Below are 21,311 nucleotides of genomic sequence, written 5' to 3'. Positions count from 1 at the left end.
ATTAAAATTTACACAAAAATGCATCAAATGTGAAAAACCACAGTACACCACGAAAAGATAACATACTGGTAGTGAAAACCAGTATTCTATAAAAAACACTAGCAATATTAAGAGATTCTTCTGAAGTCCAGTGAAGATAAGGAGTTTTTTTATTGGAAAATTGGTCCATCCTTTGAATAGTAACAGTTCTAAAGAGCCAGTCTTTTGCTTGTAATCACAGGTGAATATAAGAAAACTTACCTTCAACAAATTACATAACTAAATAAACAAAGGCCGTATTGGCAGCAACCATCCTATACGTCCATGAGGAGGTAATAGAGACCTACAGCAGAGAAGAGAGCATAAAGCCATGTGCATAAAAAAAAAAAAAAAAAAAAAAGGAAGCAAATGGGGAAAATAAATTCTGATGATATAACTTTTATGTAAGCAGTTCATCAGTGTGCTCTATATAACAACTTCCCACAGATTTTACGGTGCAGAATAGAATCTGCTTTGCATAATCTTTTGTCAGCATTGCCTGTAAAGAGTGTATCAGGGTATACATGATCTTTATTTTTCCAAGGAAAGTCGTAGCTGAAACTCAAGGACAAATGTGTCATTTGACATGCATCAGCAGTTCAGAGTCATGGCCTTTCCATTCTAAAACTGTGCTTGTTTCAAAGCAAGAAACCAGTCTGAGATGACTAGTGAAGCAGGACATTTTCTTCTTAAGTTCAGGCAGCTAATACTTTGTTGTACCCTGAATATCTTCTTATCCAGTTGTAGCTCACCTCTGCTGAAAAAAGGGGAGGGGCAAGGGATGCTATTTCTGTTCAGGAACCAGCTCACATTTTTAAAGCCTGTCATTTTGCTCTCTGAGTCTACAGTGCATTTTGAAGAGAAAGTCAGATATTTCACTCAAAAAGAAATTTTCACCTTTCTTTAGACCTACTCTGCCCTCTGGTAGAAATGAAGGCCTGACACAGTCACAAAGACTGCTACATTATAAAACAGGGTTTCTTCTATTCCATATGGGGAAGGGATCGAGTTCTTCCTCTGCCAGCCAGGCTGCAAAATCAAAGAAATGTCAATCATCCTTGCTCACCTCATGTCAGGGGGTATCCAGTCCTTTTCAGCTGACATAACATAGTAGGAGAAACCCCACTCAACCCATGAAGGGGAATTACCTTCCCCTTTGCATCTGTCACACTTCCTGCCAGGTGTAGAGCAGAATTTTCAGAGGAGCAGAACATCCACAGCACTTGTTGCCCCCCTGTAGATTTGCATGTCCCAGGTCTCTAAAAAATTATATCTCAATGTTTTTTACTGGCTAGAAGGTGTTAAACAGCCTTCTCTATTTTCAGAACTCAAGGGCAGTCTTGGGATGCTCCTGCTCCTGTACTTATTCAAGGGGTTTGAAGAGCTGTGCCTACCTGCTCTTGAGCTGCAACAGGTTCATGAAAAGACAAGAAGAATGGCTCTGCTCTTACTGAAAAAAGGTGGACAGAGGCATCCGCTGTCTCACAAGATCACACCTCTACGCTGTCATCCAAATACTGAGCCTGCAGAAGGACAGGTGATAACTACCTTTCCTTAAGGAAAGCGTACAGGCAGAATATCAGGCAAACACAGATAGAGAAACATTTTGTAACTAAATCCTCACCAGCTGGGGCTTTGAACTAGGTTGGCCAAAACACTGCGAAATCTGTTGGGTAGCAGTATTCTGGATTTTTTTTTTTGTTGTTCTTCCCACCTCTTTCATATAACTGCCCCTTAGCAGTGCTCTCACTGGAACACTTAACAGGAAGGGAAATTAAACGTTGGCACTACTATGTTCAAAACATAATGTGAGGTGATTATTAAAGCACCTCAGCTGACAGGGACAGCAGGGGATCACCTGCCTTGAATTGACACCACGGACAAGAACACTTCATTATTTGCTGGAGACATGATCCTCAGTTAGCTGGCTCTCGGATGTCAGTTGTGTGCACACGTCCTCTCAGGAGTGAGAAGTGAGATCAAAGGAAGACAGGATGCCCTGAGAAAGCCAAGTAGAGTGTTGACAGCTGTGTAGGATGTGCCCAGGCCTCCTCTGCGGCCCCGTAACCACAGAGAAACTGAAATAATAACCATTTAACCCAAGTTCTTGAAACATCTTCTGAGGGCAAATACTCTCTTAACAAGTACACAAGAGAGCTGCAGTTCTGAAAACTACACGTATCTAATACTGGTTTTATCTCTTCAAGGGAAGGTAGAAATACAGAGTTTTGATTGAGATTTGTTTTGCATTCACAAGATAAAGAAACTCATCTGCTGGTGGTGTTGTGATGTTTTAGATTGTATGCTTCTGACTTGTAAAGTCAGGATTTAGCCACAAATGGCAGGAAAAAGTATATTGTATGAAGCAATGGGTTGAGTAACCAAATCTAATGTGTTCTGGTCAACATGGCCTGAGGAATACTGAAAATGTCCCAATCTCCCCTTACTCAGTGATGACAAAGCACACACATGAGATGTGCAAAAATTGGTTGCTCGTGCTATGGCCCAACCCAAGCACACTGCTCAGAGGGGTACAGATAATAACTCAGCTGTGTTCCAACAGAAGCTTTATTGAGTATATAGATACAGGAGTCACCATTTGTTTGAAAGCAGAAGGATCACATCTTTTCCATGGCAATTTCCTACTTTGACATAAGTTCTAGAGAGCTGGGAATAGCTGTTCTATTGCACCAAGACATACATATCTTGTATTTCCAGAGGTCACTTAACAGTGGAAATATCAGCATTTACTTTATAGGTTCTTTTTTACTTTTTAAACTGATGACTGTAATGAGAGAAGCTTTAACCATTTAACAGAAGTCCATCTTACTGCAGCAGTGTCTCTACCTAGTCCTCCAGGTACATAATAGGACTGTGGAATGAGAAGAGCTACATGGCTTGATCTGAGTTCTTCTCCGTAAGTATTTCACATCTCCCATTGTGAGCTATTATTTAGGGTAGAATACAGGAAGTGTGGAACATATGGACAACACTCTAGGTCAATCCCTTGCCAAAAATTCCTGTAACCTTACAATAATAAAATTATTGTTATAATTAAGGGCTAATTTAAGAAATGTACAGTATTTACAGCCATTAAATCTAGACAGAAGATACTAAGTAATAGGGGAACAAAGTAAACGAAAATTAAGAGCTAGGATGAGGTTCCCAGGCTCTTTCCTGAGAACACACTGAGGAGTGTGTTCATTTCCTCTGATACCCTGAGGAGCAAATGCCATTCAGGGCCTACCTAGATGTTCTCTTGATAACCTCTCTCCATGGATTCTTATCTCTAGCATAAGGCTAGAGCAGTTCTAATTTGTTCCACACAAAGTCTATAGCATCTTATAGAAGAAGCTCATAGCAGCTGACGGGCCTGTCTCCCAGCTTAGCAGGAGCCAGTAACACCCTCTTATTATTCCTATTGTGTGAATTAGTCAAAAGGAGTTGTCTTAGACTACTCATCTGAGATCTATTCATGTGGAGTGCTTTCTGTAACATCAGAACAAGTCAAATTCAGTCCTCAGGCCAGTTTACTTCAGTTCAGGTATCAGTTGAGACCAACTAATATCTGTTCCTATATTTTCATCTTCAAGACCGGGAAAGCTGATATCCAGAAGGATTTTGCTCAGACTGTCATTCATGGTGTCCAGGATAAGGCCCTCCATGAGTGACCGGTTTTCAGTAAAGCCAGAGGCTGTCAGTTCAACAGATGATTGCTTAGCAGACTCATGAACAAATGCTGGAGAGCTCGTGAGGGGGGCATGAGCCATGTCACTGGATTCTGTATTGAGCAGTTCCCGAGGAGAATCAAAGAGCGGGTTTTTAAGGGGTGTGCTGTTAAAACCCAGTAAGTCCTGGTTGTCCTGGAGGGGTGTGAATGGCAACTGAAGGGTTTTCACTGGACTGAAGTCTAGCTCGTGACTTCCCCTGGCTAAGGAAGCAGACTTCCAGAGGTCAAGGCCCTCTAGTGAGGGGGTAGTAGTGGCTGAGACTTTGCTGGGAGTGGAAGAAACGGGCAATTTGCTGAACATCTCCTTGACTGGTGTTTTAAAGGCTGCCTCTTCTCCCTGTGAGCAGCTGAGCTGTGATACATTTTCAAGAGGCTGGCTTTCCAGCGGGAGGGAACGGTCTGCCTCTAATCGGAAAGAGTCAAAGCTGTTGCTTTCTGGCAAAACAAGGACAGGCTCTTCTGAGCAAGGCAGTGCTAGGTGTTGTTTCCTTCTGGATCTGCCCATTTCCCGCCTTTCCCGCCTCTTTATAACTAAAGAGTCAGAAACAGCCTTAGGTGGGGACTTCAGCGTGGTGAATTGTTTCTTCTCCTTTGTGGATGAGTCTGGGAAGAATAAGCCTGGCTCTTCCTTTACTGTTATGGTTGAGGCAAATGGGGACAGCCAGTCATCCAGTTGAGAGCCTTCTTCCTCCTTTATACAGGCACCTTCAGGGAAAGAAGGCAATTCATCACCAGGCTGGGAGCTGTTCTCCTTTAGGGAATGGGCTGGGGAGAACAAATCTTGATCACATTGACCCTCTTCCTTGACAGCAGCCGTGGGCAAAGAGGGTGACTCTTCTGTAGACAGTGACATCTACAAAGAAACACAAGTGTCATGCAGTCAATAAGCAAGGATCTAACTCACCCAAAATGCAAACAATAGTGGAAAGAAGAAAAGAAAGATTGGCACTTAAGGTCAGCAGAAAAAGGTAAGAGGAAGATCTTCAGAAAGCAGTAACTATAATAACAGATACCGATTGATCTTGGTGAAGTCAGCAGAAGGCAGCCTACAGATCACATGGGAAGGATTTTAGCTAAGAGACTGAAAGTCATTCCCTTCAGAACATTTCATCTATAAGCAACTTCTAGGAGTACAGGCAGAAGGAGAGCCAAATATTTTGGGAAAAAATGTAACCCCTTTGATTTCTTCTCACACTGTCTATATGTGAATAACAAAATAAATGAGGGCAGCTTTCTCAGAAGGAAAAGGAAACAAAAATGAGGTTATCAAAAGAAAAAGAGCACAGGAGAAAGATAAATCATAGCGGGAAAGAACATAATGCAGCAGTCACACAAAGAAAAACAGAATTATGGTTAGATCAGATAGAAGAAGCTAAAGCTTTACAACGTCTAAGCATACAAGAGCAGTCAGTGAGATGCCAAGATCTGTTTAATAGCTGTTTTTCTTGAGCCCAGAATAACTGGGAACTTCATAGAATTAGCAAACAGCAGATATAGAAAACCTCTGGGAAGAAACTACATAAATACTCTTTCAGAAAAAGTTCTTTATGTTACATGTCACCAGAGCTACCAAAAATACAAATGTTTTAGGATCAAAATAAAGACACTTCCCCCATTCTTTTTATTTCGCATCAAGCGGTAGAGAAAAAATTGTCTTGACCAATCCATAAGCCCCTTCATCTAATCAATTATAGAAACATCCTTATAGCAAGTAAACTAGCAGGTAATAGTCAGCGTAGAGACAGTAAAGGATAGCAAAGATTAGCATGAACTTGGGAGTTTCAGAGCACCTAGAAAAGATGCACAAAGGAACAATATGAAGAACAGGTTCACTGGAGGCAAGAGATATAGAAAAAAAACAAAGAAAAAAGCCACAGAAATCAAAACAAACAAATAAACCCCCAAAACCCCACCCACCCACCCTCCCTACCCTATCCTTAACCACTCCACCAATCCCCATGCTCTCTCTCCCAAAAAAAAGCCACAAAAAAACCCCAAAAAAACCACCAAAACTTGGAAAACAAGAAACCAACCTTTGGAGCAATGCGCACACGCTTATTGCTCTGCAAAGTCTCCAAGCTGTTAAGGGATGCTCCCTGTGCCATGGATAGAGGAACCTTCATAGAAGGCTGCAAGACAAGAGGCTGACTCAAAGGAAACTGGATTGGAACCAGGTAGGAGTTGACACGGGGAAGTAAAGGCTTCATCTTACGGCCTGGAAAGGAGAAGAATGGACTCACTAGCTTCTTGTCCTCTACAACTACCTCTTGAAACCCAGGCATCTAGCAGAGTCCTTCTAAACTCCCCAAAATAAACATTTAGTCAGATAGGCTCTCCTGCCTTCTCTGCTAATTTTGAAAATACAAACCCAGAATGCCTCATTAACAAGAAAATAGTCCTTCATACAGATCCAAGCCCTCAAGTTGAGGCTCTCGCTTCATTGGAATACCCAAACCTCACCATCTCCCCATCACATCCTCTCTCAGACACAGCAATACTGCCTTCAATTTCAGACCTGACAACAGGGAGCATAAAAGCTGGCAAACCTAGGTAACAAATTCAACTTTTATTCCTAAAGGAATCTGGGAGAGTGGCCCAGATTACTGAATTGATTCTCTTTGGCCTAAGCTGATGTAGACACTTACGTGAATTCTGGGGTTCAGTTTTGCTTCCCACATTCTTCAGGGTATCTGGAAGACGACTCTTTTGCTGCTGCAGTCATTGTGAAATAAGTAAGAGGAGAAGGAGAAAAGAAAGAGATTAAAAGAAAGAATTCACATTTATTCTTCTGCCTCATTCAGAACTGTGAAACCTGAAGTCTGGGCTGCATTAATGTAGAGAGAGCAGCTGTTAGCACCCAGTCCTCATGCCAGCTCTAGGTCCCTGCTGCTTGCTATTTTGCAGCCATACCATCCCAAAGCTGACTGCCAACCAAAGGCTGTGTAGAAAAAGATCTGCTCCAGCTGCAGACTCTACTGCAGAAGGGATCTGGTTTTGTTGTCCTCAGTGCCTGAGGAACTGTGATTAGGATGGCTTTATTGTATATGGGATCTCTGTACAAACCATAGACCAGGTAAGATGTTCAAATGGAACAGTAGAAGCAACAGAAGAATCAGAATTCTGAGCAGATGGAAAGAATGCCAGGGTTGTAGCTGCAAGAGAAGTATTTGAGTCGACACTTGCAAATCCATCACTATTAAAACTGCTGAATGCAAGAGTGACAGCAAACAGATTCATCCTTCTGAGAGTCACAGTGCAGCTGGGTTCCAAAATGAAAATGCAACACAGAGAAATCCTATTCTCTGTGGATCTGAGCCCCAGAACAGATTGGGACTGCTGCCATGGAGATGATCATTTTGCCAGAAATCTCTGGGCTTGTTCTCTGAAGCCTACTGGTGATCATTGCAGCCTACTTTAGCAATAGACTTCCAAGATGCTCAAAGCCGCACAGCTCTACCAACTAGAGAGAGAACATATCATCTGAAGGCAGTTAACCTTTGGCTCAACCCCTTTCCCCAAAAAGGGTGTGCATGGAACTGTATGACTAGGTGCAACAGTGACCCAGTCCTCCTCCCCAAGCCTCTTGTCCTTTCCTTCAGTGACTGGCAAGAAGAGAATGGAAGATCAAGCCCCAAGCCAGAGGGTAATTCTTACTGATTCAGAGCATTCAGGCGATGTTGGTGACCCCAAGTCCAGCGGCTGGTGGCAGAAGGCATTGAGAGGGAAAAAAATTAAGATGAAGTTATCAACCAAAGAGGGGGACAAATGGGACATTTTAAACCTGCACAATCTGAGTGAACAAAAGTTAATCTGGCCACCTAGCAGAAAATACAGAGGAGTCTAAATACACCTATACCAGACTCACAAGCTCTCTTTCCCCCACAAAATGGTACTTCCTAAAACACCTAATTGGGATAGGAGAATTCCATCCTATGCCTGACTTATCAAACAGCATAGGAACACCTGGTTGGCTTTAGTGGAAAGCTTCTGATTAGAAATTTGAATCAGGTCCACAGAAAGAAGTTGAACAAGCTGACTATTACATTTGGCACAGCACCTGAAGAATGAACACGTCCCACAGAAGCTCCAGGTCAAAAGCACAACCACAGCATCTTTTCTTTCAAATGCAGAGTTTGTCTATTTGTCCAGAGAAGTGACTGAATACAGCTTCTACAAAAAGGCTGATGTCAAAGCAGCTTAACTTTACAGTTAAAATAAGGTTCATCTGCCTAGTGTGGCATTTAGAAACTGGATAACCTGTCCTATTTTCTTTGCATGAGACAACTCACCTTAAATACCTGGTCCAATGTTAGGCAACGGTTTGCATCAGGGTGAATAGTCCAGAACGAGATTTTACCATTAGCAGATGTCTCACGGACAAACATATCATGAAGGGACAGGTTGTGCCGAATGGAGTTCTGGGGAGAAAGCAGTGAGGGGAGTTGAAAAGCAGTAGTTTTGTTATCAGTACAGCAAGGGCTACCTCAAACATGACTGCCCTAGCAGAGGGATTACACTCCAAAGTGTAGACAACACTGAACCTTCATATTCACAGCATACCCAGCCAACCCTCTCATCAGTCTCTTATTCTATTTGCTCTCGAGATCCTTGTTCTCAGTCCAGTGATCAAACATACCATCATCTTGCCCAAGTGGAATGAGACAAAGGATACAAGAAGTGGGAGAGTAATAAACATCTGAAATGGGAAGGTATTTGGGGTGTGATGTTTAAATGAATTTCCATCTTGCTCTGCAGGCTGGGGAACAACTTTTCATTTTGATCCAGAAGACTTATAACATCACCCTGTGGCCCACAGCAACTTGAAGGCCTGCTTGTTACCTTCCAGCCTGGCTTAGCTACATGTTTAAAGTAAGGGAAATGATCCTCAATCCAGGTATAGATGTCCTTCAGAGTCATACGCTTCTTCTCAGTGCTGTTGATGGCAAACTGGATCATGGCCATGTAGGAGTAAGGAGGTCGTTCTGACACCGAATCCTGCCATGACGAGGAGGCAGCAGCAGTAGGAACAGCAGCAGCTTCTTCTTCAGTCTGAGAGACAGAAGAAAAATACATGAACGCTCACAAATTTGACAAGGGCCCATGGAACATCCCTGGATCCTCCAGGTTCTATTCAAATCAGTAAAGGCCCAACTCAGGTTAGTTAGAGATGGTGATGCCTAGTTCTTGGAAGTCTTCAGATCCACATAGATTACTTCCTTACCAAAAATTTTAGCACATGCTCATGTCTTCTCCTACTTACCTTGATTCTTTCCTGCAGAGGCACCTGGTTCTCTTTCTCTGTGTCTTGCTTCATGGAAGAGGGATTTAGCCCATCAGATCTCATCTTTCCCAGCCACTGGATGTTAGTGAGACTATTGTCCAACACAGAGCTCATTGTCTCACCACTGCCTGTTGGGATAACAAGCCCATATTACAGAGCCACAGAATCATTTAGGTTAAAAAAAGACCTCCAAGATCACTGAGTCCTTTCTTTGACCAAACACCACCTTGGCAACCAGATTATGGCACTCAGTTGCGACCAGTTGTTTCTTGAACACCTTCAGGGATGGTGACTCTACCATTTCTCCTGGGAGCTTGTTGCAACACTTGACACCCCTTTTAGGGAAGCAATTCTTGATGATGTGCAACCTGAACCTCCCCTGGCATGGATTAAGGCTATGTTCTCTCATCCTGTCACTAGTTGCCTGGGAGAAGAGGCCAACTCCCGCCTGGCTACAACCTCTTTCAGGTAGTTGTAGGGAGCAATAAGGTCTCCCTTGAGCCTCCTCTTCTCCAGGCTCAACAAACCCAGTTCCCTCAGCTGCTCCTCATAGGATTTACACTCTAGACCCTTCCCCAGATTTGTTGCCCTTCTCTAGACACACTCCAGCGCCTCAAAATCATTCTTGTAGTGAGGGCCCAGAACTGGACACAGCACTCAAGGTGCGGTCTCACCAGTGCCAAAAACAGGGGGAAGATAACTGCCCTGGTCCTGCTGGACACACTACTTCTGACACAAGCCAGGATGCCATTGGCCTTCTTGACCCCCTTGGCACACTGCTGGGTCACGTTCAGCTGCTGTTGACCAGCACCCCTAGGGCCTTTTCTGCTGGGTAGTTTTTCAGCCACTCTTCCCCCAGCCTGTAGGACTGCATGGGATTGTGACCAAAGCGCAGGACCCCTTAGTTCTGCTTACTTACAAGTAACCCTCTTAACCCTTCAACTCAACTGTCAAAAGGAAGGCACTTAGTCACACTAGTAGAAGATGGTATTGCAATGCTAATGTAACGGAAGGAATTACTCTTGAATTCCTGATTTTATGTGAAGTTGCCCTATTTCTGGAAAGAGCTGCAGCCTTAAAAATGAGCACTCAAACCAGACTACTGCTTTCAACCAAAACAGGACAAGGTTGATCTGGTGCTTCAAGGATATCATTAGCTAAAGGATGAATTTAGTAAGCGGAAGCCAAGGGTGGTGATGACAGACTTTAACTGAAAAACGTAGCACAAGACCCAAGTCAAAAGCACAGATGTCTTCCATCAAAAATTTATGCACTGTGATCCTTCAGATTTCATTAGATATGCAAAGCTATGTAGATTATTAGAATAAAATCTATAGAGTATTTTGTAATTAACAAAATATTATTTGTTACTGTGTACTGAGATTCAAGCACTACACTCATTGGCCCACTTCACATCTCTTTGTCCGTCAGAACAAAAAAACCAACCAACCAACCATCCAAAAACTGGTAAAGACTACATACTGTTGCTCTCCTGTTCCTGTCCTGCCGCAGAATCAACTCCTGAATGCCAGAGCATTGTCCTGCCTGCAAGACCAGGCGTCTGTGTAACATTCTTCTCTCTTTCTTGACCATCTGCAGCCTTGACTGCTGCACTGGCTTTCTTCTCTGGTGGGAGATGCTGTGATGGTGCTGGACCTGCTGAACGGGACGTGCCCCCACTGCTAATGAGGATGAACTTGTTGGGTCCATTGTTGCCACATTCTTTTCCTTTTGCCGTCAGTGCCTCTATGATGCTCTGGATATCAGCATTTGTAGGGATGGCCACCACTTGTGTGTTGGGCATTGTAGGATGGTCAATTATCTTTATTCCCGCTGGGAATTTCTGCAGGCCACAGTCCCTTTTGTCTCTAGGTTGTCTGTTGTGTTGGTCCTCCTGGCTGTGCTCCTGCTTGGGAGTCTTTTCATTCTGACCTCTGCTCTCATCTCTTGCTGAAGTGCTGGATTCATCCTTCTGTGGGAGGGTCAGTTTCCGTCTTTTGAGAATTAAGGGCCTGCGAGGGCTGGTCCTCATTATTGATCTATACTGTCACTCTCCATTGAAAGGGAGAAGAACAAACCCTGAAAAAACAAAAGATACAACATAAAGAGTGCAGCAAATCATCACGGGCCTCCCACAGAGCACACATTCTCAGCAATTGCTACAAAGCCAAAAACACAAAAGGGAAATAAAAATCGAAAGTGTGTAATAAGGTCAGCAAGGCTACTGAAAATATATACTGTACCTCCTTTACCCGCACCTTGTGTAAGCAGGACAGGAGAGATACTTGCACAATAGATAATTTGCATCACAAAGTACATAATAATGAGGAAAGTGTGTATTTGCACTTTAAAGAAAGACTCAGATATAATGTGATGCGGCCAGCATCAGCCAGTAAGCAGGAATGGAGAGAAAGTAGAACATAGAAGTAGCAGTCCCAATTCTTATAGAATATTACACAACCTGAGTGAAAAGAGAATTTACTGATGGTTTAAGATCTAGCAAGAAGAGATTATCCCAAACACTACAAAAGCACGTAATAAATGCAGCAGAAGTTAGGTGCTTTAATATAGATGTGAAGTAAATGCTCTAGTCCTTCTTTCTGTAGATTTGTCAAGTACTAGATAAACTCCTCATTAGGTAGCATACCTTTAAATGTCAAACTTTTCCACAACAGGCAATTTAGAATATAAAGTAGGAAGCAGAGGAAATAAAATTCGTAGATACTGCTTCCAGGGTAAGATGCAGTGAGAATACTGCCATATTATAATGCCATCAAGAATTCGGTGGAACCTGTGTCTTTCAGCAAACTATAACAGAACGAGAACACACAAATGATAAACTTCCTGTTTATCATTAGGTATGCCGGGCAGAATACAAACAAATAACAAAAAAACCCCAAAGATACAAAACAAAACAAAACAAGAAACAAAACCACCAAAATAAAAAACAAAACAAAACAAAACCCCCAAACCCAACACAACAACAAAAAAAACCCCACACCAAAAAAAAAAAAAAAAAAAAGAGGCCTTTTAGATTGCTAGATTGGACCGGACCAACAGGCAAACGAGAAAATTGTCAGTAAGAATCACCTACATTGATACAAAGCAGACAGTCCAGCGGATAACAAACCGAGCTGCCCTACGCGCAGGGATCAGCCAGCCCCGGGATCAGTAGCTGCCCAGTAGCGATGGGAACGCTCCGCACTCCATGCGGGCCGTGGCACACATGCACACGCATGGCCTTTTGCGATCTGCTCCACCCCCCTAAAGAGACATCCCAGTTAGACAGCGCCCAAAGAGGAGCCTGTAGCCAGCCTCCAACAGACTGCCTTCCCCACAGGAGCGCGCCACTTCCCAAACAGGCCTGGAGCTGCTGCCACCGGTACAGGCCTAGGAGCGTTCCCGTACACGCAAGGCCCCAGGGGCGGTGAGAGGGGCGGTACTGAAGCGCTCCCCGCTGCTCCTCCGCCCGCTGCAGCCCTAGCTCCGCCGCGCCCGCCGTTCAGTCCGCCTGCCCCGCCGGGGTCCCTCCGCCCCAGGCCGGGCCTAAGCGCTTCCCTCTCTCGGCCGCCCTACGGTCTTAGCGGGGCCCCCCGAGGTTGGCAGCCCTTGCAGAGGGACACTAGAGGCGAGGCAGGCGCAGGCAGGGACTCACCAGCTGCCGGGCGGGCAGGGCCGATGGAAGCGGCAGCAGCTCCGGCGCTCCCGGGGCCGCCCCGGTTTGAATTTGGCGCCCGGCGGGGCCCGGGCCTGGTCACGTGCAGGCCTGGGCCAGTGAGCGGCGGCGGGGGCGGGGCGGCCCAGCGGCGGCCAATGGGCGGCGGCGGGGGCGGGGCGGCGGCAGCGCGGGCCAATGGGCGGCGGCGGCGGGGGATACGGCTGGGCCGGCGGTTCGCGGCGGGCCCGAAGGGTCGGGCCGGGTCGGGTCGGTACCGGGGCCCCAGCGCTCCTCCTGCCCAGTCGTGTCCCGGGAGAGCCGCCCCGACTGCGGCAGTCCCCGGAGCTCCCTCCAGCCCCGCCGCTTGGGAGCCCTGCTCTGTGTTCGGGTCGCTGGCCGCGCGTTGACCCCTGACGAAGAGCCCCGGAATTTCGCCGTTTAACGTGTGCCACGGCCGTACCGGGCTACGGGGGCCTGCAGGACGCCCCGAGGAGGCTGCGCCTTTGGTAAGCAGGCAGGACGTTGAATTCTTATGCATCTCTCCTAAAATGTTCTTCTTGGAGTTCCTGTTCTGAGCTTGCCTGCGGTGACTCAGGCCGGCTGAATGTGAGCCAGCAGTGTGCCCATTGGCATCCTGGCCTGGATCAGCAATAGTGTGGCCAGCAGGACCAGGGAAGTGACTCTCCCCGTGTACTCAGCACTGGTGAGGCCACACCTCGAGTGCTGGCCCAGTTCTGAGCCTCTCAGTTCAAGAATGACACTGAGGTGCTGGAGCATGTCCAGAGAAGGACAACAGAGCTAGGGAAGGGTCTGGAGCACAAAAGTTAAGAGGAGCGGCTGAGGGAGCTGGGGTTGTTTAGCCTGGAGAAAAGAAGGCTCAGGCGTGACCTTATCACTCGCTATAACTACCTGACAGGAGGCTGTAGCCAGGTGGGAGCTGGCCTCTTCTCCCCAGTAACAAGTGACAGGACAAGAGGACATAGTGTTAAGCTGTGCCTGGGAAGGTTTAGGTTGCACATCAGGAATAATTTATTCTCAGAAGGGGTGATTAGACGCTAGAATGGGCTGCATAGGGAGGTGATGCGGCCACCATCCCTGCAGGTGTTTAAGGAAAGATTGGATGAGGCACTTAGTGTGATGGTCTAGTTGACATGGTGGTGTTTGGTCATAAGCTGAACTTGATGATCTCAGAGGTCTTTTCCAACTTATTGATTCTGTGATCTGTTTTCCATTGGAAGATTAAATTCAGTGTTGCTTCAATACAAATTTATTCATTACGTAAAAAAAAAAACAACATGCAAGATCTGTAGAATACAGGAAATGTCAACGCTTTTCTGTAAAAAAAAAAAACAAACTAAAAACCTTAAAAGTTTCTGAAATTAAAAAGTATTTAATTAGAAAGGTACTAGCAACTAGAAATGTAAAAACTTACCTTGGCCCTACAGTATATTCTTGGCATTACAAACCAGAGTAAATTGAAAAAAGCAAGCAAATTTTTCTGACTTTTTTTTTTAATAGCTGACTTGATACAGCTGGATCAGTAGGTCAGCTGTTCCAATTCCTACTGTGCATTTCTAAATCTACCTGAAAATCGACAGAAGGTTCAAAAACTACTGGTAGGAAGAAGAAGTCTGCTTAGAAACTTGTACACTCTACTGCTGCACAAATGTTTTGCTTTTGTTAAAACCTAGATCTGAGGTTTCCAAACAAGTCAATCTTCAAATATATTTATTTGCCTTCTACAGAATCGAGAGCACTTCAGCATCTCCTCGGGGTGCTTCCCTCTTTCTCCAACTGGCTCTAACAAGCATCATGAGGTTTCTAAGTGGTTTTACCACACCTTTTGATGCCTCCAAAGAAGAAATGTGCCCACAAGGCCAGGAAGGCTGAGCTGGTATTCCTTGAGAAGCCGTGGGCAGGACCCATCCATTGCTATGAAACTCCACTGCCTTTGGCCCAGAATCCCAGACGTGCGCCTACAAAACCTGTAGACAGGAGCACCTCTGCTGCCTGGGTTGGTATAGATTATCCTTCCCCCTGTGTCCCACAGCCATAATTTTCAAGTTTTCCCCATATGTCTCAACAGAAAGTTACCTGTTCTGGTTACTGAAGAATTAGTAGCCCAGACCTGAATTCATTGTAGCAGCCTAAAATATAAATAAGTGCTTATGTGTTGCTTCACAGTCTAACAGCAACCACTAAGGTCTTGGTTATTTGAAAGTGTAAAACTGTGTGCAGTCTGTACTGGTTAATATGACTACTTCTGGAAAAAGAATTCTTATCAGGAAGATGCTGTTTTCTGTTGCAACTGAAAGCCCTGCATGTAACAAACACAAAGGGGAATTTTATTATTGGCTTGCTGCTCGAAATAACTGCTGAACTCTCAGTGTTACATGTTAAAGTACTAGTTGCTTTCTTTAAATTTGACACTGCTAAATTTAGAGAACATAGGTTTTCACTTCAGGATTATTTGCTCTAACCTGCCCTCTTTTCCATTCTGTGTCTTTTGAATAGTTTCTCTCTATATCAATCTTCTTACGGGCCCCTTTTCTGGTCTGATGGGCTTCTGTTCTGGGACTGTTTGCAGTTTCCTAAGATACTCCTTCTATCACGTAAGGACAGAGTGTTTTTTAAACAAACAGGTGCTGCAATGACAGACTGTTCCTATTCAACAGCAGTCATCACCTAGGGGAGCTCTGTTTAAGCACTGCTGCTGCTCGACTGCTATTCACAAAGCAAGCTCAGGAAGTGTGTTTCAAACCTGCATGAGATTTTCCTTTGTTCCTGGTCACCTGAAGTTATTTTTGTGATGCCTTAACCTTGAAGTAGAACATGTTCAATCTTTTTCATTTTTAACTTTTTTTTGTATGTGCTTGAGGCAATTAGCTCTGTGGCTTCTGAAATACTAAGTAAAATAACTGCTCTGAATAAGCATTCTTTTTGTTTGGAAGAGTTGGAAGTATCTACATCGGTAGCTCCCTGATTCTAAACAAACGATGATTTTAAAATTTGTTTGAAGGGCTGTGGTTAGCTGTTTTTCAGTTTGAAAACTGTGGTAGGTTTGTAACTTCTGGAGGCATCCTCTGCAAAGTGTGTGTCAAACTGTTTGAGTGACAATTGACTTTCTGCTCCTCCCTTCTTGATGTTAGATCTAAGTTTTTCATACCTTCTCGACTGCTTGGCTCCTGCATTGGTAACACCTACCATATGTGCTCTCTGAAGCCAGGAAGTCATATCCTCAAAGTCAGTGACTGACCTGTGTTTAAGTATGTGCCAGGATACAACTATCATGGAACCACTTCCCTTTTCCTGCACAAAGGCTTTGCATTCAAGCAGTTCAGTTGTACAGGGGACAATCGCTATCCTTAATTCAACTGTACTTAGTTTTTTGAGGAACTACGTGGTAACTTTGGAATGCTGAAGGAGATTGAAGTTACCATAGCGAGAACCTGGTTTGGTGTCCCTTGGGAAAAACAAACTGCAATTTGAAACAGAATCTGACTCTTTTTGTTGATAATCAGGAAGATAAAGAACACAGCAAAAAAAGGAATCTTTCTAAGAAATACCGATTGTTGAGCTTGGACTACCTCCTGTAGAAAGCTGATTTTTAGAAGTGGATTTTGGGTAATCTGGGTGTTTTGGGGGCAAACTGTGGATGCTGTATTAACATAATCTAAGGGGACTGAGCTAGCGAGCATCATTTAACCACTCAATTCAACCTCTTCCTGTTCAGGGAGACTGAGGATTTACTTCATTGAATCTATGTGGAGTTATGCTAAGACACAGAAAGAAAAAGGATCCATTTCTGAACTCTTTTAAATGTGCAGGGGTTATAGGAGTAGTCACCAGTTAGATTTCCTTTAAACCCAAACTCTGAGTTCTTTCTAAGTTGCCAGAGAATAGCTCACTTGCACCCCAATGAGTTTTCTGAGAAGAGTGGCAGAATGTGATGTTCGTGAGGCATCTCCTGCATAGCAACTTTAAGTGACTTGCTTTGCAGTAAACCAACTTACTCACATAGTGAACACACTGAAAAAAAGGTGGGGAAGTAGAATCAGGTTGGCATTACTTGTCTGGAGAAAATGGTTGGGTTTTTATCTTATTATTACTTCTTTTCCTTCAGGTATGCCCACAATTTGAAACAGCTAAGCCAGTGGTGTTGAAAGCGTGCCAGAAGAAGCACCGTGGTCCTCACAAGCCCCAGAATCAGGATGCCAACCGCAGTTTGCTTCATGCAGGAGGACCTTGTCGAAGAGCTGCAGCCTGCAAATTTCCTCCTTTAACTTTTGAGAATTTAGAAGGACATGCAGGCCACCCCTTGGATCATCCAAAGCACTCAAGGAAGGACACAGAGTGTTCTCACAGCCAGCTCAAGAAAGGGACAGCAGCAAATGCCAATATCCAAGTGCAGGGTCCAGAGAACTGTAGAGAGCCTGCTCTCCAGCCTGTGGAGCAAGAAGCCTTTAGTCTACCAGATGCAGACGCTCCACAGGTGCCTTCCCTAAGGAACTGGAGGTGCAGCAATACTCTGTCACAAAGTACAGACACCTGGCATCCAGAAAAAGAGTTGGCATTTGGTATTGATCCCTGTGGGAGAGGGAAGTCGGCAGCAGTGCTGGTTACAGATACTCCCGAACATGAATATGGAGTAAAGGTCACTTGGAGACGGCGGCCTCACCTCATGAAGTACCTGCGGGAGCGAGGGAAGCTGAGCGCTGCCGACATCCTGGTGAAGGCAGACTTCGAGCTCTCGCAGAGACAGGCCAGCGCCTGAGCCGGCGGGAGCGGCACCTCCGCTGCGTGCGGGGACACGCCCGGACGGACGATGGCACTGCGGCGGCTGAGGACATGGGCCGGGCGGGAGCGCCTTGGCGACGGGGCTGTGTTGGGCCGGGCTTCCTTGGGGAAAAGTGTGTCTGCAATGGGGAGCGTTCCTGAGGAGAGCCCTATGATTTCCGCGGCTCCGCGCGGGGGCCGCTCCCGCCACCCCGCCGGAGGCGGCACCGGGGGAAGGGGATGCTATTGCTTCTCTGCGCGTGCGCGGCTCCGCGGCCAATGGGCGGGCTGCGTGCTCGCGGTCTGGGCCAATGGCGGCGCGCCTCAGTGCCGCGCGCCGTTGTTAAGGGCAGCGGCGGGCGGAGGCCCCTTAGCAACGGCGGGGCCGCGATGGAGGCAGCGGCGCGGCCGGGCGGTCCCGCCACCCACAGGTGAGGGGGGCCAGGGCTGCCTCGCATGGCAACACTCAGAGGCAGCGCCCGGTGCCGGGGTGAGCGGCCACAGCAGGGCCAAGGCGGGCGGAGCCGCACGGCGGCCACGCGGGTCGGCGCTGCCTGGGTAACACCCGTGTCCCGCTTCGGGCGCCGCCGTGCTGCTGCTTTGTGTGTTGTTGTGTTTTATGTGCTTCACTCTTCAACTTTGTCTGTTGTATGTCTTCTAAATAGTTGTACATTAAACCGGTTTTGTGGGGTCTCGCTCCACTCTTCGTTTCTGGGCACTGCTGTGAAGGGTTTTCGCGGTGGTATTGAGCCGTTCTGTCCCTCGTGAAGCTCTTGGGCTACGTGGTGACATAATCCGTGTGCCTTTGCAAGGGAAAAAGGAGCAATAACTGAAAGGAATTTAGCTGATGTAATATGAAAAACAGCTGTGAACTGTGGAGAAGAGATTTTGGAAAGAGTTTGTGCCTGTGGCACTTGACTAGCTCAAAACCGAAATTATCTGAAATGCAAGGTGAGGATACAGGCAGGCACTGAAAACGGGTTTTGACAGAATCACTGTGATTGTAAAAAACACAGGAAAACCTGTTTCTTGTGCCTGTGGTGTTTGGATGGGGAGAAGTGAAGCAAGGAAAGAGAGAAACCTACACTTCCAACTGAGAGAAACCAACTACTTCCAATAGTGGAATTATAAGGAGCATGATGTAGAAGAGAAACAGTATTTATTTAATACATTCATTATTAGATTTTGTAATTTTAGTTGAGAGCAAAAAGCAGCAAAAGAGAAAAGGTCCTTTAACTGCCTGGGTTCCCCAAATATGCTATGAAACAGTAGAAGATTACTTCTTTATGCAGACTTTAAAGGCTGAGAGTTGTGTACCAGTTCTGGAAAGAATTTTTGAAAAACTGATGACCGGATATATGTAAGTTTTCTTGCATAGATATTAGATGTTAAAGCTAAGAGTTTAACCTACAGGAAATAATGCTGCTTGTCTGATACCAATTCTACTGGTATAATTTCTTTCTGCTAAGAAACTTGTTTTGTGTACTTTTATGGGTGCCCCACGGAAACAGCATAGCAATATTGGCAGTTCACGTGACAGCTGCTTCCCTCTCACCACAGTTGATTAAACAAGCAATCCATTTTTTAACTTTCTTAGTCTGTATTCTTAGGAAGGATCTTCTATTTCTGAGATGAAAAAATTATCCCTAAATCACTTACCTAGTCACTGGAACTCTTGTTTGCTGAAATAATTGTCAGTTTTCCAAACAGTGCGTTTTATAGGAAAAGTAAATGTGGTATGCAATAAATGGCAGTTCATAGCAACAAAGATACTGCATGGAAAGCCTAAAAAGGCTGTATATGAAAAATGATTGGCAGCATTTTTTCTTTTTTTGCCTTTCCCCACCCTCCCCCCAGATGTGGAATACCTTTACTATTGGGCAATATGTAAAATATGTATAAAGATATCAAAAATATTTTATTTCTGGTGGATAGAGGTGAAGGATACAAGCCAAAATAAATGCATATGTTTTTGTAAATTTGCCGTGGGATACATGATGATGGATAAAGAGGAAAGATCTTGGATTAGGTCATCTCTGAAGCCCTGTGTTAATCTGTCGTCTATTTGAGGTGGCTGCAACTGAAATTGCTCAAGTTCATTTTATTTTGGAGTTTGATTTACTTTCAGGGAGACATGGCACAACCATTCTAATACTTTAGGAGATTATAAAATTGCTGGTGCTATTTCATAGTTTTGGTAAGTGCTATACCTTCTCTCTTCCTTTGGGAAAGTCCATTTTGAGACTTAACATGAAATTACTAATGTTGAATACAGTAGAAACATTCAGATAAAAGTAATTCTAAATCATTCTAAGCTTTTAAAATATTGAGAAGGAAACTTGGATCTTATGATAGTATGTATTTTAGAATCTTGGGGAATACTGGACCTCACCTTTTTGCACGCTAATTACACCATATATGAGAATACTTAAAGCTTCCCACGTGCTGCATTCCCTTTGTACTTCAACTTCTGACTTGCAGATGCCACATAAAAAGAACATAATTTTCAGGATGCAAAAACCTTGACTGAGTCTACAGAGACTACAAAACTGGATGTGAGCTATAGAGGTCCTGCAGTCATTTGGATCCTTCCTTGGGGTCTAGATATGCATGAGTTAGTGGCTTTCAGTTTGTGAAATCAGGAACTCCGGGATACTTTCTCAGTGTCTTCAAAAGTTAATGAATAAAAGGAGTCTGTTGTCAATAAGCTCAATTTTCAAAATATTGTGAGTCTCAAGACGGTGAAAGGTTCAAAACTAGTTTCAAAAATAGTACTGATGTCCAGCCAAAAGCCCTTTTCATATTTGAAAAATTTTAGTGTAGTTGAGATTGACAGGAATCTCAGAGGCTGCTGGGCTTGAATGTTTTGTATAGATGCACCATGATTATAATTTTGAGAAAAAAGTACGAAATACTTAGCTAATCTTTTTGGCTATACTTGTAATGCTGAGAAGACAGAGAAGTTTAATATTGCTTTTAAAAGCTGATTGTCATCTCTGTTAGTCCTTGGGTGTTTTTATTTGGCCACCAGTGAGCTTCTTCAAATTAACAAGCATTGTTTTGTAGGACTTGTAATTCTGCAAATCTTATCCTTAGATAAAAGAGAATTGGCTTAATATCCTGTTTACTTTACCCTTTTCAACTCTAAAGATTATAATCAAGAAATCTACCCCAAGTGAGATAAATCCATAAATATTTTATAAATGTGGTTTATATTTACTCGTAGGAGTACAGATTCAACAGAAAAGAAAACCTTTTGCAGTTTTATGCTGCTGGTGTTAGTGTGAATGAAGAAGGAATCGTCTCACTTCCTACCACGGAGACAGCAGCATCAAGAGAGAAAATGTAGCAACAATATGTGGCAGAAATTTCCAAATACAATTTGAAATTCACTTGGTAACTGCAATTGCAAAGGGGTGTCTTAAAGTTGAACCTTGTTTGAATTGTCTCTTCAGTTTCTAATAAGTTCTTCTCTCATCTCTTATCACTTAGATTTTGAGTTACTGATGACCCATTTTTTATAGAGAACCATTATTTTTATCTTCTGCTTTTTTAGACACGGTTGGTGTGGCATCTGTAGGAGGGACAAATGCACTGATTTAACATAGTTTTCACACATGCAAAGTCATAATTTTTATGCAACCAGACTTGCACTGGGATAGCTCCAGACTTGTGTTTTGTCACTGAGGCACAGTTAAGTGATCTCCAAAATAAAACTGTTGATTGTATTGTAGTTGGGTCATGGGATGAATTCTCTTCTAAGTGGATTTGCTGATGTGCTTAGAGAAGTTGTTGTAGACTACCCCAAGAACATTTACACTTACTCCTAGAGTTCTTTAAAACATATA

The 21,311-nt window shown here is 44.3% G+C and overlaps 3 protein-coding genes across 7 annotated transcripts in view; 2 read left to right on the top strand and 1 right to left on the bottom strand.

The window, feature by feature from the left end:
• Nucleotides 1-2,568: 2,568 nt before the first annotated feature.
• Nucleotides 2,569-12,789, bottom strand: FOXM1 (forkhead box M1). 5 transcript variants are annotated; one of them, XM_027905443.1, is made up of 9 exons: nt 12,685-12,789; nt 10,512-11,108; nt 9,009-9,157; nt 8,588-8,797; nt 8,038-8,166; nt 7,403-7,447; nt 6,394-6,460; nt 5,782-5,963; nt 2,569-4,601 (listed from the first exon to the last, which is right to left on the bottom strand). In XM_027905443.1, the coding sequence occupies exons 2-9, from the start codon at nt 11,059-11,061 to the stop codon at nt 3,549-3,551; spliced, it is 2,385 nt and encodes a 794-aa protein (XP_027761244.1). In that variant the 5' UTR covers nt 11,062-11,108; nt 12,685-12,789; the 3' UTR covers nt 2,569-3,548. The 5 variants fall into 5 exon arrangements, with proteins under 5 accessions (XP_027761244.1, XP_027761243.1, XP_027761245.1 ...); XM_027905442.1 differs by lacking the exon at nt 12,685-12,789 and adding an exon at nt 12,124-12,293; XM_027905444.1 differs by lacking the exon at nt 12,685-12,789 and adding an exon at nt 12,124-12,293 and having other exon boundaries at nt 6,394-6,457.
• Nucleotides 12,790-13,767: 978 nt separating this feature from the next.
• On the top strand, nt 13,768-17,461 carry RHNO1 (RAD9-HUS1-RAD1 interacting nuclear orphan 1). The gene is made up of 2 exons (XM_027905459.1): nt 13,768-13,827; nt 16,811-17,461. Exons 1-2 carry the CDS (start codon nt 13,768-13,770, stop codon nt 17,459-17,461), a joined length of 711 nt encoding a protein of 236 aa, XP_027761260.1.
• TULP3 (tubby like protein 3) overlaps nt 17,460-21,311 on the top strand; it is a 31,308-nt gene continuing 27,456 nt past the window's right edge. Inside the window, exon 1 of the mRNA XM_027905447.1 lies at nt 17,460-17,894. Within this exon, the coding sequence (XP_027761248.1) occupies nt 17,704-17,894 (191 nt within the window). The 5' untranslated portion in view covers nt 17,460-17,703. The remainder of the gene's footprint in view (nt 17,895-21,311) is intronic.

Source organism: Empidonax traillii, unplaced genomic scaffold (genome assembly GCF_003031625.1).
Source record: "Empidonax traillii isolate 1590-97213 ecotype Southwest subspecies unplaced genomic scaffold, ASM303162v1 scaffold1156:size184309, whole genome shotgun sequence".
Lineage (NCBI taxonomy): Eukaryota > Metazoa > Chordata > Aves > Passeriformes > Tyrannidae > Empidonax > Empidonax traillii.
This window is presented reverse-complemented; position numbering and strand designations above follow the sequence as displayed.